Source organism: Thamnophis elegans, chromosome 1 (assembly GCF_009769535.1).
Source record: "Thamnophis elegans isolate rThaEle1 chromosome 1, rThaEle1.pri, whole genome shotgun sequence".
Taxonomy (NCBI): Eukaryota; Metazoa; Chordata; class Lepidosauria; order Squamata; family Colubridae; genus Thamnophis; species Thamnophis elegans.
The window spans coordinates 31,414,995-31,430,594 of NC_045541.1; the positions used below are offsets into that span (position 1 = coordinate 31,414,995).

At 41.3% G+C, this 15,600-nt stretch overlaps 1 protein-coding gene across 1 annotated transcript in view; it reads left to right on the forward strand.

Annotated features, from left to right (window-relative positions):
• KCNH7 (potassium voltage-gated channel subfamily H member 7) overlaps positions 1-15,600 on the forward strand; it is a 355,108-nt gene that overhangs the window by 254,818 nt on the left and 84,690 nt on the right. Inside the window, exon 7 of the mRNA XM_032225757.1 lies at positions 6,118-6,543. Coding sequence (XP_032081648.1) covers positions 6,118-6,543 — 426 coding nt within the window. The remainder of the gene's footprint in view (positions 1-6,117; positions 6,544-15,600) is intronic.

Here is a 15,600-nt window from a genome sequence, read left to right on the forward strand (position 1 = left end):
TTCTTCTCCTACCTCTCGGACAGGTCGCAGTCGGTGTTAGTTGGAGGGCAGAGATCGACCCCTAGGCCCCTAACATATGGGGTGCCACAGGGTTCGGTCTTATCCCCCCTACTATTCAACATCTACATGAAACCGCTGGGCGAGATCATTCGGAGGCACGGGATAAGATACCATCAATACGCGGACAATACCCAGTTGTATCTGTCCGCCCCGTGCCAACTCAATGAAGCGGTGGACGTGATGAGCCAGGGCCTTGAAGCCGTTAGGGACTGGATGAGGGCTAACAAACTGGTACTCAACCCGGATAAGACCGAGTGGCTGTTGTGTTTCCCTCCCAATAATTTGGCAAGTGTTCCATCACTCAGGCTGGGGGGTCAAACATTATACCCCTCAGACAGGGTTCACAACTTGGGAGTCCTCCTGGACCCACAGCTGACCTTTGATTACCACCTGTCGGCTGTGACCAGGGGGGCATTTGCCCAGGTTCGCCTGGTGCACCAGTTGCGACCCTACCTGAACCGGGAGGCTCTCACAACAGTCACTCGTGCCCTTGTGACCTCAAGGCTGGAATACTGCAACGTGCTCTACATGGGGCTGCCCTTGAAGAGCATCCGGCGACTTCAGCTAGTCCAGAATGCGGCCGCGCGAGCAATTGTGGGTGCACCTCGGTTCACCCACATAACACCTATCCTCCGCGAGCTGCGCTGGCTACCTGCTGATCTCCGGGTGCGCTTCAAGGTGCTACTTACCACCTATAAAGCCCTTCATGGTAGTGGATCTGGGTACTTGAGAGACCGCCTCCTGCCAATCACCTCCTCGCGACCAATTAGATCACACAGATTAGGCCTCCTCCGAATCCCATCTGCCAGTCAGTGTCGACTGGCGACTACGCGGAGGAGAGCCTTCTCGGTAGTAGCTCCGACCCTTTGGAACGATCTCCCCGTGGAGATCCGTACCCTCACCACCCTCCAGACCTTCCGCACAGCCCTTAAGATCTGGCTATCCCGTCAGGCCTGGGGTTAGATTGTAATCCGTCCCCACCCGAATGATGAATGTTGTGTTCTATTTTTAATTATGTATTGTTTTATGTCTCACTATTTGTATTCCCCTCCCCATGAATTGTAAGCCGCCCTGAGTCCCCCCAGGGAAAAGGGCAGCCTATAAATAAACTTTCCAATTCCAATTCCAATGTCCCACCTCCACTCCCTAGTGACAACAATCAATAAAATAGACCACTTGATGAGCTCCATCCCACTTTAGAGCCCAGGTCTGTTGGTAAAACTAGGTCTTCAGGGCCTTCGAAACAGTGTCAAAGTGGGAAGGTCAATACAATCCAACCTACAGTACTATCACAAAATGTATTGGTTTTAATTACACTTTTCAAATGAGTGCATGTGTATCCATCTATCTTCTTTTGTTTTTACTGGTGCATTTTCCCTAGTTTTTCCTATAATGGGTAGCTACTCTGTGTTACCCTCAATGCATGTAGCCTTCTAGTATTTAGGTACACTGACTCACTTTTTTTTTTTTTGCTGAAAGTAGACAAAATTGAATTGCTGATTTGGGGATTGATTGATTTTAAAGGTTTATTTATGGGAGGAAGGTAGCTACAATATGTGGGAGGATGGAGATGGTAACTACGTTTGAAACTGCTGCAAAGATTGGAAGTTGCTTCTTTAATTACCTTTCTGTTTCCTGCTTTTTTATTATTCTTTGCTTTCCCCCCCCCCTTTGAACCCTTTATGATCTTTTTCTGTTTCTTCTATGCGTCTTTAATTTTTTAAAAAAATCTTTGTCAAGCCTGATTTTAATAAAAATTATTCATAGTATTTAGGTATCCTGATTACAATTTCCCAACAAATGCACCATAAAGTAAATAATTTTGGAGAAAAAATGTTACTTAAATATAGAGGGTTTTTTTTAAAAAAAATGTAAAAGCAATTATCCAAGATGCTGTCGTTTAAAGATAAGCAGAAGAAAATGAGTCTTTGGAGCCTTTTTTTGAAAACACCTGAACATGAGATTTTTTATGTATGTTTACATAAAACACAGGTAGTCCTTGACTTGTGACTGGTTGTTTAGCAACCATTCAAAGCAACAGACGACCCGCCCCCCCAAAATAGATTCTTCTGATCTGTTAGGACTGATTCTTTTGATTCCAGTTCCTTCAGTGGTCCGAAGATTAGTGTCAGGTTTCCAAGCTACACTCCCAGCGAAAGAAAACCCCGAGGCTTGAAGTTCCTCAAAGTTCCATTTTATTAGAGATGTCATATTGACACGTCTGGGAAAACCCGAATCTGAAAGCTTCCAGGTTTTCCCCACCCAAAAGAAGTCCAAGTTTCTGCCCAGCACCAACATGTCCATCATATGGCCCAGTCAAGCACCATCCAAAACTGTAGATGCCTCCCAGTCACCTCTCCAGGTGCAGGGCAAGATGTCCTTGACTCTCTGAGAAAGGAATGTTATTTTGACTATATATCTGCCATACTCCATATAATTCCCCCATCCCAGTTTCCCACAGGATTAAATGTGAGCCTAGGGCAGTGATGGCAAACCTTTTTTGGCTTGCGTGCCATAAGGGGGGAGCACAGGGAGGTCGTACGCAGGCGTGCCGCACCCATAATGCAATGCGCGACACACACCCCCGCCCAGTGCTCATGAGAGGTGCGACCCCCTCCCCCCCATTTTTGCATGCTTTTTTCACTTTCCCCAGGCTCCAGAGGCTTTATAGGAGCCTGGGGAAGGCGAAAACAGCTTCCCCTGCCCCTCCTGGAGGCCCTCCGGAGGCTTCAGGGACCTTCAGGAGGTGACTTCTGGTTTGCTCATAAGGCCATTTTTAGTCCCCCGGAGCCTTCAGAAAAGCCTCCTGAAGGTCCCTGAAGCCTCCGTAGGGCTTAAACTGACCCTACGAGCAAACCGGAAGTCTGTTCCCGAACTTCTGGTTTTCTCATAGGGCCGTTTTTTTTATGCTCCCGAGGCTTTAGGGAAGCTTCAGGGTCTCCGTGTGGGGGCACGAGAGGCTCTTTTCACCCTCCCCAGGCTCCTATAAAGCTTCTGGAGCCTGGGGAGGGTGAAAAATGGCTTTAAAAAAGGCTGAACTCAGCTGGCCAGCGCACACATACGTGCTGGCCAGTTGACAGGGCAACGCCTCGCGTACCCTGACAAATGGCTCCGCGTGCCACGGGTGGCACGCGTGCCACAGATTCACCATCCCCCGGCCTAGGCGTTTGGAAGTGGCAGGGTGGGTGAAGTCTGAGCAACAGGTGGAAGCAGGCCAGCCTCACAAACAGAATGTACTGAGATTGACCACTAGATGGCAGAGATTCAGTGCAATCTAATTCTCTAATGGTCATTCAGACTCTTGCGACTCTAGGAGCTCATAATACTCATGCTCTGATTGCCATGCGCATTTTGTTCCTCCCAGCTTGTGTGCCTGAGCCCCAGCATTTAAACAGGTCTGCTTCCCCTCAAAAGTAGCCACTCACATTTTAACTGATGGCTAATATTGCAGGGTAGTCTGGGGCAGTGGTGGGATGCAACCGGTTTAACAACCGGTGAGTGCACGCCCATTGCATTCAAAAAATGACCTTTTTAAGCTTCAAAACTTACCTTCTACGTCAGTCCCTGTGAGTGAAACCGCTGATGCCCGGCAATCCACTGCCGCACAAATCAGCTGAGCTAAAAAAACAGAGAAATATAAGACATGAAAGCGCAGGGGCAGGTGGGCGGGGCCAAATGGTCACCAGAACTACTGGGTCACCCGAACAGATCCAAATCGGCTGAATCCCACCCCTGGTCTGGGGGAGGGAGGCTTCCAAAAGCTTTGACCCTGAAGAGGATGACACTGTCTTGTCCTTGCCTCAGATATTAAAACATCTTGTACTTATCTAGCTTATCTATTTATAAAATGCATCACATTTTAGCCTGGCTTACATATAAAGATAAGGAGAGTGCAGTTTGCATCATGGTGTAAGGCAGGGATAGTCAACCTTTTTATACCTACAGCCTACTTTGGTATCTCTGTTAGTAGTAAAATTTTCTAACCGCCCACCAGTTGCACAGTAATGGTGATTTTATAAAAACCTAATGATTTAAAAAAAAAAAATGCTATGATTTTTTTTAAAAAGTCAATTAAATTTAAAAAAAGGAAAGTGCTTCAGTATCGGACAAAACCCCTACCGCCCACCATGAAAGCTGGAATGCCCACTAGTGAGCGATAGGGACCAGATTGCCTACCACTGGTGTAAGGTGTAGTAGTAGCTAATCATTATAGCATAGTATAGCATAGTATAGTTTATGAACCAAACCATTCTGGTTGCTCAATATGCCACAGAAAAATATTACTATTAGTGCTCCATGTAGACCAAGCCATTGAATCAACTATGAACAGGAAGTGGGACTCTACTGATTAGTTGGCAGTTGGAATATATAATCAAGAGGAAAATATTTGTTTCCCAAGGAAATTAGGAGTTAGCACTGGGATAGTTGACATGAGAAGATCCTTTATGAGTGCAAACTAGATTTTTGGCTGTCTCCAGGAGCCATCTCTGACCTAGGTTCATTATCCATCTATCATTTCAGAAATGCTCCTCAGAAAAGAGAATAAGTGGTTGTTGATTTTTAGACAGCAGGAGAATTATACAGAATGGGGTTTTTTTTTCTATTCCTAATCTCATTTGCTTTCTAGACTCAGGAATTTTAGCACTGTCTCTCTCTAATATAAATACTAGTAATAAATAACAATGCAGGTAGTTCTCGAGTTCTATGGACCCAAATTTTCTGTTGCTAAGTGAATCATTTGTTACATGAGTTTTGCTCCATTTTACGGCCTTTCTTGCCACAATTGTTAAGCAAATCATTGCAGTTGATAAATTAGTAGCCCATTTGGCAAGCAAATCTGGCTCCCCCCCCCCGCCCCTTGACTTTGCTTCTAGGCCAGTGTTTCTCAGCTAGCTGGGGAAGTCCACAGGACTTAAAGTCGCCAAGGTTGAGAAACACTGTTCTAGGCAGTTCACAAAAGGGGATCAGACAACCCTGGGACAGAGCAATGGTCATAAGTACCAGTTGCCAAGCATCTGAATTTTGATCATGTGATCATGGGGATGCTATAAAGGTCATAACTGTAAAAATTGCCACATTTTTCAGTGCTGCTGAACTTTGAACGGTCACTAAATGAACTGTTGTAAGCCGAGGACTACCTGTAATATTTTGAAAGTCACATTGCCCTTTCTAAATTCAGCACAATTATCTTGCGTTGCTTTTTTGGCAACCTTGTTCAGAAAGAGAGGTAGTTGCTTGATAGTTTGTTTGTTCCATTTCTTTTTTTTTTATTATTGAAAATTTTGAAAAAAAAAACAACTTTTACAAATGTTTACTTCCTCCCCCTACCCTCCCCACCCCACCTTTTTTCCATCTGGCCTGTAACTGCCCATACCGAAACCATGTTTGAATTGCCTTTTCCTCTTGTAGTACATTCAAGGGTTTTAATTGTAATACACCTCTTTCTAAGGTAAGAAGCTGTCGGTATTTAATTACATCCTGTTTTTGTACTATATTTATTTTTTCTATTGCGTGTCTAGAAATTGCCCACATGGGTATCTTATCATTTAGTTTGTATTGATATTTTTTCCAAACCTGCAATAGAGCATTCCTTAAAATATGACTTTTAAAATTCTTATCTACCTTTTTGTCATATAGCAAGTAAGCATGCCAACCATATACCAAATCATGCCCTTTGATATTAAGTATTCTATCATCTGTTTAATTAATTAATTAATTAATTTAATTAATCCAGTCACTAATTACCGATAAAACTACTGCTTCATAATATAATTTCAAACCTCCTCTCCCACGCACATCTTGCATTATTTTTAGTTTTATTCTTGGCTTCTTCCCTGCCCATACAAATTTATTAATGCCCTCCTGCCATTCTAGCAAATTTGCATCTTTTTAAAGTATTGGTATCATTTGAAAAAGAAATAAAAATTTAGGTAGAACATTCATTTTCACTGCTGCTATTCTTCCCAACAAAGATAATTGTAATTTTTCCCAATATGTTTGTTCCATTTCTACTTGACTCACTGGATGGGTTGGTTGTTTCGTTTCTTACTTCCCAAGGTCCTCTCTTTGGGTGCTGACGTCCTGCCAGAATACAAGCTCCAAACACCCCGCATCAACAAGTTTACGATATTGCACTACAGTCCTTTCAAAGCCGTCTGGGATTGGCTCATTTTACTGCTTGTGATCTACACTGCCATCTTCACCCCTTACTCGGCTGCCTTCCTTCTCAACGACAGCGAAGAACAGAAGAGGCGGGTGTGTGGCTATTCCTGCAACCCCTTGAACATGGTAGACTTAATTGTGGATATTATGTTTATCATTGACATTCTCATAAACTTCCGAACGACATATGTCAACCAGAATGAAGAAGTGGTAAGTGACCCGGCGAGAATAGCCATTCACTACTTCAAAGGCTGGTTCCTAATTGACATGGTTGCTGCAATACCTTTTGACCTGCTGATCTTTGGATCGGGCTCGGATGAGGTAAGCCAAACGAAGCACGCACGCAACTCGCTTGCTTTTTAATGTATGTGTCATCCCATATGTACATGCCATATGCTTCATCTCAGTTCAGACCAGAGGTGGGTTGCTCCCGGTTCAGTCCCGGTTCGCCCGAAGCACGTGCGAAGCGAACCAGTAGTAAAACTGGGAGCAACCCACCTTTGGTTCAGACCTAATCCCAACACATGATTGTTCGTCACTTTCCCCACTTCGTTGGCAAGCACAAGGAAGAGAACTGTGTACACTTAGCTCACAGCAAATCATAGTTTCCCATTTTATACAAGTGCCACAAACCCCAATATGCACAAAATATTTTTCTGCCACACCAACAATGTGGAGTATGCATGTGTGTGACCACTGTGTCTGTGTAAGAATGTCTACTATGTGTTGGATGTTGACTGGAGAGATTCAGGTTCAAGCCTTCATCAGTGTCTATCCATAATGAAGAACTGCATTAAAAGACTTGGACTGTGACAAATGACCTCAACTCCTCAGAGGAAAAGCAAGTTGCAGAAGCAGCCTTGTCCACTCTAAATGGACACATGTCCCTCCAATGCTCATTCCCCACTCTCCCAAGCTACTTCTTTAATAGCTAAAGCTATTAAAGCTAATAGCTTTAGCTATTTAGTAAAGCTAAAGCTAACAGCTAAATGGCACTTAAGCTTATATACCGCTTCACATTGCTGTACAGCCCTCTCTGAGCAGTTTACAGAGTCAGCACATTGCCCCCCAAAATCTGGGTCCTTATTTTATCAATCTTGGAAGGATGGAAGGCTGAGTCAACTTTGAGCCTGGTGAGATTCGATCTCCCAAACTGCTGGCAGCCGGTGATCAGCATAAGTAGCCTGCAGTATTGCACTCTAACCACTGCGCCACCACGTCTCTAAGTGACATGGTTGCTTGTCCAGCATAGCACCTATCCATTTTCTAGCTTTGTTGAACATTGCTGGAGAAGACCTTCACCCTCATAGCTCACCAAACAACAAGGATGTTTGGTCTTCTTCTGGTTTTGGCAAGCAAGAGGTAGGAGAATCCTCAGAACAATGTCAGACGGGGCCTGGACCTCCACTGTTTATTTCCAGAATTAAATTTTAGAGTATAGGCAAAGGTAGGGAAAAGAATCCTTTCTTGTGTTTCCCCTTCCTATGTAAGCAACATCCCTGAAGAAAGTTAGTACATTATCTGGGTCCGATTCAGCTTACACGGTCTGGAAAGTCTTCCCTCTTTCCTTGTAAAATGCATGTCCAGTTATTACTGTTGCTCCTCCTCCTCCTCCTCCTCCTCCTCAAATTATTACTGCTGCTGGTGCTGCTGCTGCTACTACTACTACTACCTTGTTTCCCCGAAAGTAAGACTTCCCCGGATAATAATCCCAATTGGGCTTTTGAGCCCATGAGCTAAAATAAACCCTCCCCCCAAAATAAGCCCTCTGTGAAAATATTGCAACATCCAAGAGGTGACCATGCTTGCCGCCTCCTACACCTCAAAAACAATAAGACCTCCCTGAAAATAAGGCCAAGCGTTTATTTCAGGGATCAAAGGAAAATAAGACCCTATCTTATTGGGCTTATTATCCGGGGAGATCTTATAAGACCCTGTCTAATTTTCAGGGGAACACGGTACTACTACTACTACTACTACTACTACTACTACTACTACTACTATTAGTATAGCTATTCTACTGCTTTGGCGACTTTCTGAATTATTCCTTTTCAGGGATGCTGCTTCTTATGTTGTTCTTGATCAGCTTAATAGTCTCATGATGCCTCTATCATGAGAATGATTGTGGATGTAGGTCAGCAGTATTATCTCTTACTCTAATTACCACCTTAGTCATTGAGTCTTTTTTTGAAATCCCTATTGTCACAAGGTCTCCATGGAGTGAAGACCCCTGCTAACAACTTTGTCAACCAGTCTTTTTTTGTGAAATGGCATCGCTTTCAGAGGCTTCACCAGGAGGTTCTCCAAGACTCAGAAAGTCTTGACCTCAAGCTGTTTTTAGAAAGGCCACAAGATAATAAGCTGAATGCTACCAGCCACACTATGTGTATAATTCTGTTTGTAATATCAGCATGCTGGAGGGGGAGAGAAAAAATAAGATGACCGATTGTAATTCTTGGCAGAGTGGTGGTAGGCTCCTGTGGATTCATTTAAAACCTCTAATTTTAAAATATTAGTGCTAACATACAACTGTTAAATTATGAGATTTATGGCAAAGATATTAAATAGACATTTTCAAAGGATAATGCTTGTTTTCCCTGTGGCTGTGCAGTATCTTTCTGTAAGAATGTATGAATCAGTCTTAATTTGCTCTATCTCAGTTTTTTTAGGAATACGCTAATTATTCCATTTTATAATAACTAGTTAAAAAGAGACTGGAAAATCATATTCCTAATATTCACTACTTTCCTTGATATAAACAGTTTACTACCCAATACTCCTAAACATAGTTTTTTTTTAAAAAAAACTGAGGTGCTCCTAATATATGGCATAGTTTTGCTAAAAAGTCAGCTGCCCTAATATCTCCTTTTTTAAACACTGGTTTTCCAAATGGATGCTCCATCCTAAAGCAGCTTTCCCACTGAGAGTCTTCTCTCAGCTTCTTCATTGCTACCCATCTGTGATTCAGCAAAGTTCATATCAGGCTTCCAAGTAATGAAGCAAGCAAGTAATACTTCGATGCAGATTCGTCAAAGAATACATTTATTGGAATGATCATATTGGCACATATCTGATGAAAACCGACTCTGAAGTCTCCCATGGTTTTCAACTCATTAAAAGTAAAACTTTTTCTCCTTTCTCCAAACAATCAGTTACATTGTCCAATCACAGTGCAGACAGACAACTGGGTAGCATCATTCCGCCTTCCTTCGACCAGGTTTGAGAATGTCCTTGGTTCCCCCCGCAAAAATATGTTGTTGTGGCTACAGATTTCCCTCTGTCTCAATTCCCCCCTCCCTATCCCGCAGCTCCAGTGTGGCAACACTGGAGCGATCAAAAATGGCTTCAGTCAGGTCAGCTTCAGGGTTGACAGTTCATTTGGTGGAAGATCTCACTTCGTTCGCACCAAAATCTGCTTTTACTTAACAATAAGATACCAAATCAGAGATCCCACATAATAATTTTGGGATGCAAATTGTATTGTGTGATAAGTCAGTATCATCAGCCTCAAAGAACACAAATGCATATTTTTTTAAAAAAATAATAATATAGAGTGGAACATTAACATGGATAGTTGTTAATCAACATGGAAAATAATTTTGAGCACAGCACATGAACCAAGCATGACCCAGATGTAGACATAACTTGACCCACTTTTTACCTACAAGGAACAGTTTCTAGTACATATTAAGTACAGAGCTATACATTTTGGAGAATGTAGAGGCACTTATAGAACAGGATGGCTAAGGGATATCAGTAATTAGTAATAAATATCAACTTGATTGTGCATAGCTCAGCAAGAACTGTTGTTTCCTAATAATTAAGCGCCTGGCTGAGTTTGTGGGATGATAGACTAAAATAGGTTTAGACTGAATTAGTACTTGGATCGGAGACAGCTAAGGGAATACTCTGACTATAGATTACACTGAGATTGAAAAAAAAAATCAGGAGTCAAGCTTGACCTGGGAGCATATTTATCTAACAATTTAGCAATGTTAAATAACATTTACCAGGTAGAAAGGAAGGGGCTACATTTTTCCATTTCTTCTCTGGATTCCTTCCTGACATGCTCACATAAGAGCATGTTTTTAACAGAAACGGCATTATAATAATTTGCGCCACTGAAATATCTACAGTAATTGGAAGGGAGAATTTTTGAAGTTGGATCTTCCTTTTTTATCCTTGGATTAGAAAACCAAAACTTCATCTGGCTCTTAGGACAGTTTCCGGCAATCATAAAAACCCAGCTTTACACCAGTAAGGTAAAAGTGAAGGTTCCCTTTGCACATATGTGCTAGTTGTTCCTGTCTCTAGGGGGCAATGTTCATCTCTATTTCAAAGCCAAAGAGCCAGTGCTGTCCAAAGACATCTCCGTGGTCATGTGGTCAGTATGACTGAATGCCAAAGGGGCACGGAATGCTGTTACCTTCCCACCAAAGGAGGTCCCTATTTTTCTACTTGCATTTTTACATGCTTTCAAACTGCTAGGTTGGCAGAAGCTGGGACAAGTAAAGGGAGCTCACTTGGTTACACAGCACTAGGGATTTGAACCACCGAACTGCTAACCTTTCTGATCGACAAGCTCAGCGTCGTAACCACTGAGCCACCTATAAACACTCATATTTACTTGTTAACAAGCCCTATCCAATCTCTATGGGTTTACACTCAGAATAGAATGCTTAAGAGTGCAGCCTTAGGTAGCAAGGTGAACATTTTCATCTATTTATTTAGTGGTTTAGCTGTGAAATTCAATAAGTTTATCAGCTCAGCGTCTAAGCCATTGAGCCACCGTGTCCCTATATTACATCAATACAAACATGCAAAGCAATAAAAATCAGCTAATTAAAATAGATATTTTTATTAAAAAATAAGCTTTGTAAATAAAAAAATGATTTAGACTCTACATTAAAAAATTAAATGCATTTCTCCAAATGCAAATACTTTAAAAATAAGTTTCACAATCAGACTACAGCATTAGCATCGCCTAATATATGCTACCCTTCAATCTAGCAGCCATCATTATAAATCAAAGTAACATCTTTATTTTGGAAATTGAAAGTTGAATAGTATTAACACTCCTGAAAGCTTCAATAATCAGAACTGAGAAGAAGATATATGGAAAGAGCAGGGGTAACATAGGTTGTTTTCAGCAGGTTCTGACCAGTTCTGCAGAACGGGTAGTGGAAATGTTGAGTAGCTTGGAGAACTGGTAAATACCACCTCTGACTGGCCCCACCCCCATCTATTCTCTGCCTCCCAAGTCCCAGCTGATTGGGAGGAAATGGGGATTTTGCAGTAATCTTCCCCTGGAGTGGGGAGGGAATGGAGATTTTGCAGTATCCCTGCCATGCCCACCAAGCCATGTCCACCAAGCCACACCCACAGAACCAGTAGTAAAAAAAAATGAATCCCACCACTGGAGGGTAGCCCTGATCAGTCTCCTCCAAGCAGTCATTTTCGTTCAACAGGCTCCTGACTAAATCCTTCCTAATGCAAACATGCAGAAGCATTTTCTGCTCTCAGAGAAAGCATAGTCAAAAAGGGACCCACATAGTTACATGCAGTTGTGTTCCATATAACTTTAATGAGTTGGCCAGGGCATGTAGTGGTAATCCTTGACCTATGACCACAATTAACCCCCAAATTTCCATTGCAAGATGTTAAGTGGGTTTTGCCGCATTTTATGAGCTTTCTTGACACAGTTGCTAAGTGAATCACTGCTATTGTTAAGTTAGTAACACAGTTGTTAAGTGAATCCAACTTCCCCATTGATTTTACTTGTCAGAAAGTCGCAAAAGGTGATCACATGACCCTGGGACACTGCAACCGTCATAAATACATGCCAGCCACTAAGCATCTGAATTTTGATCATGTGACCATAGGGATTCTGCAATGGTTATAAGTGTAGAAAACAGTCCTAGGTTTTTCAGTAACTTAGAATGATTATAAGCCGGGGACTACCCGTAGTAGGTAGAAATATCCAGATAGATTCTTAAAAAGTTATTTGGGCACTAGATATCCACCGGGAACTTGTGCATGGACTCTATCTAGCTAAGAAGGATTCTTGCCTTTTGAATTAGTTCTTTAACCAACAGACTAACTTTTTCATTTTTTCATTTGCTTATTTAAATATCGCAAAATCTTGGGGCTCCTTCCGATTTAATGTAAAACCATTAAAAACAGAAATGCAATTATACCAGCATGAAAGTTCCAACATACCTTAAACTGAAGTAAATAACAATCTTTTTTTAAATATTTTTTTCTTAAAATGGTTCATTTTATTCATAACCTTGATGCAAGTTTACCGATTATTGTACACTGCTAAGTACTTCTGAATGTTTTTTTAAAAAACTCCCAATAAAATAAAGTAGAGAAGCTGAGAGTGCGCACCTGTCATTGTGCTAATCCATTAGAAATATTAACCAATTTGATAAGGTTTCCAAAATATAAGCCTCAGGTTTTCAAATAAACTATAGAATAGAAAGTCATAGAATTTGTCCTCTGATTTAAGGCGGCTAAGACAATTCGATAGAAACAATACGTACAACCAAGTAAGCCAAAATCCTGGAAATGAACTGGAGAACTTCTTCAAAAGTTCATAAGAAATAAAGTTCCACCAGGCAGAATCCTTCAACTCTTGTCTTTCAGATCATAGATGCTGGACTTTCAGACTGAAGTCCAGCATCTATGATCATCTTTTGGGTATCAAAGAAAGTACAGACGTAACTTTGGAGGTGATAACGATCTGTACATGCAAATTGTAGTCAATAATGGGGCACAGGCAAATGACTGGAGGATGACAAAGAGTCTATGTGGAGAGTTGGGAGTGAGTCTGGAGTTGGGTCCCTGCTACAGTGATCAGCTGTTTGGTAGTCAGCAGCCTGGCACAGCAACAATAGAAGCAATACGTAGAAGAAAGGAGTGTTAATAGTGTCATTGCATGTACTGTATATATCTAGAGATATATATATACCTACTATATCTTTTAAATGAAGCAGAAATATATATATATATTCCAGCACAACTCTGGAACGCCTCAAGCAATTTCAACCAAACTTGGTACACAGATGACTTACTCTCTGGAAACAAATACTGTGGGGGTAAGACACCCCTAACACCCCTCTCGTGTGTGTGTGTGTGTGTGTGTGTGTGTGTGTGTGTGTGTTCCAGCATAACTCTGGAATGCCTGGGCTGCTGAAATGAAAAGGAATCAATTATATCTATAGTGACACTATAGATATAATACATTCCTTTTCATCATTAGGATAAATAAATACCCGGGCAATGCCAGGTTATCAGCTAGTATAACCTATTATTTAGGCCAGTGAGTTGCTGTATAGGTACAATTCAAAAATATAAAATCTATCTTATGCATAACATCATTTATACTTTAAAGATGTGATAGACACAATATTTCAATTCTGATTAAAAATAGAATTGTTTAAATTGAAAAACCCTGCACTAAAAACTTGTCCCCAAGCAACGTAAGTCACTGACTTTTCTTGCATCTTTGCATAAAAGGGGCAACAGAGAAGGATGCCCACTTTAGCCACGAAAGCCATCCGGATGACTTTGGGACGGTCACTCTCTTAGCTCAACCCACTGCATGAGTTTGCTGTTCAGGGAAAATAGAAAGAGGGAGGGGTGTCTGATTTGTTATCCACCTTGAGTTATTTGTAAAAATAATAAAGTCAAGATGGATAAATATTTATATGTTGTTGTTAGTTGCGAAGTCACGTCTGACCCATCGCAACCCCATGGATAACGTTCCTCCAGGCCTTCCTGTCCGCTACCATCCTCTGGAGTCCATTTAAGCTCACGCCTACAGCTTCCGTGACTCTATCCAGCCACCTCATTATCTATTGTCCCTTTCTTCTTTTGCCCTCCATCAATCCCAGCATTAGGGTCTTCTCCAGTGAGTCCTTCCTTCTCATTTGGTGGCCAAAGTATTTGAGTTTCATCTTCAGGATCTGGCCTTCTTTATATATAATGTTTTTTTTAATCCCTATTGTGTAAGATGGAAACATGAATGGGGTTTCCAAGGATGGGGAAATAGTATTCAAATATCCAGAATCTGTAATCACTTTTAAACTAACTAGATTTAGACATTAGGAAGCTTTACAAAAATAAGATTAAGTTATGTGACTCACAAAGATGATTTTTATTTCTCCATGACAAACATGTAAGAATCCCTGGGGATAGGTGAAATTTCATTATAGACAATACAAAGCTTTCAAAGTGGGCATATTTGTTAGCATAAAATGAATTCAAAAGACCCAGAGTTACAGATCATTTCTGGTGCTGTTATTTATTTGGTTAGGAGCATTATAAGGAAACTTTTAATAAACTTAATTACATTGGGGTGAAAGGTCTTCAGTTTGTTATATAAGACATTTATCTTCCAAAGAAAGAGGAGAAATCTGCTTTCCCCCACCCCCACTTCGTTGAAGAACGAGAAAACAGAACGATGTAATTAACGAGGACACAACTTTATTAAGCAAGAAAGAGTCTGAAAAAAATTGGGACCAAATTAATTTAGATGTACTTAGCTTATTAGCAGTCACTGATTTCTGTCACACATTCACAAATAATTACCTACCTCCCGTCAGAAGTAACTTTACTATAGACCTGGATTCTAGATCTCTGGGAAAGATCCCTCTTATATTCGACAGAGTCTTTGCGGAATATTGAATTCTCAGTGTCCAAGTTTCAATAAGGAGAATTTTAATCCAGTTTTATTTATATACTAGCTGATAACCCAGTGTTGCCCAGGTATTTATTTATCCTAATCCATACGTTTGTTCTCAAAAATAATCCTGGACCAAACGTAACTTATAATGTTGGATTTTCCCCCTTAGCAGAGGGAGCCCCTTGTGGAGTACTGTGAAACCATTACCAAGGCAACTCCACTGTGCTGTACAGTAGAAGCCATTTTATGGCAGTACAGTAGAAGCCATTTTAAGGCACAACAGGATGTATCTTAACAGAACACACACCCCGAGAGGTGTTAAGTGTGTCTTACCCCCACAGTATTTGTTTCCAGAGAGTAAGTCATTTGTGTGCCAAGTTTGGTTGAAATTGCTCAAGGCTTTCCAGAGTTATGCATGCGCACACACAAACATAGATAGATAGATAGATAGATAGATAGATAGATAGATAGATAGATAGATAGATAGACAGACAGACAGACAGACAGACAGACAGACAGACAGACAGACAGACAGAGACATAGACATAGACATAGACATAGACATAGACATAGACATAGACATAGACATAGCTAGATATATTAGCAGTGCTGAATAGCCATTTTCTTTGCAGGTGCATAAATAGTTTTCAGACAAAGTTCCTTCCTTTCAGAGGAAGCTCCTTTTCAAA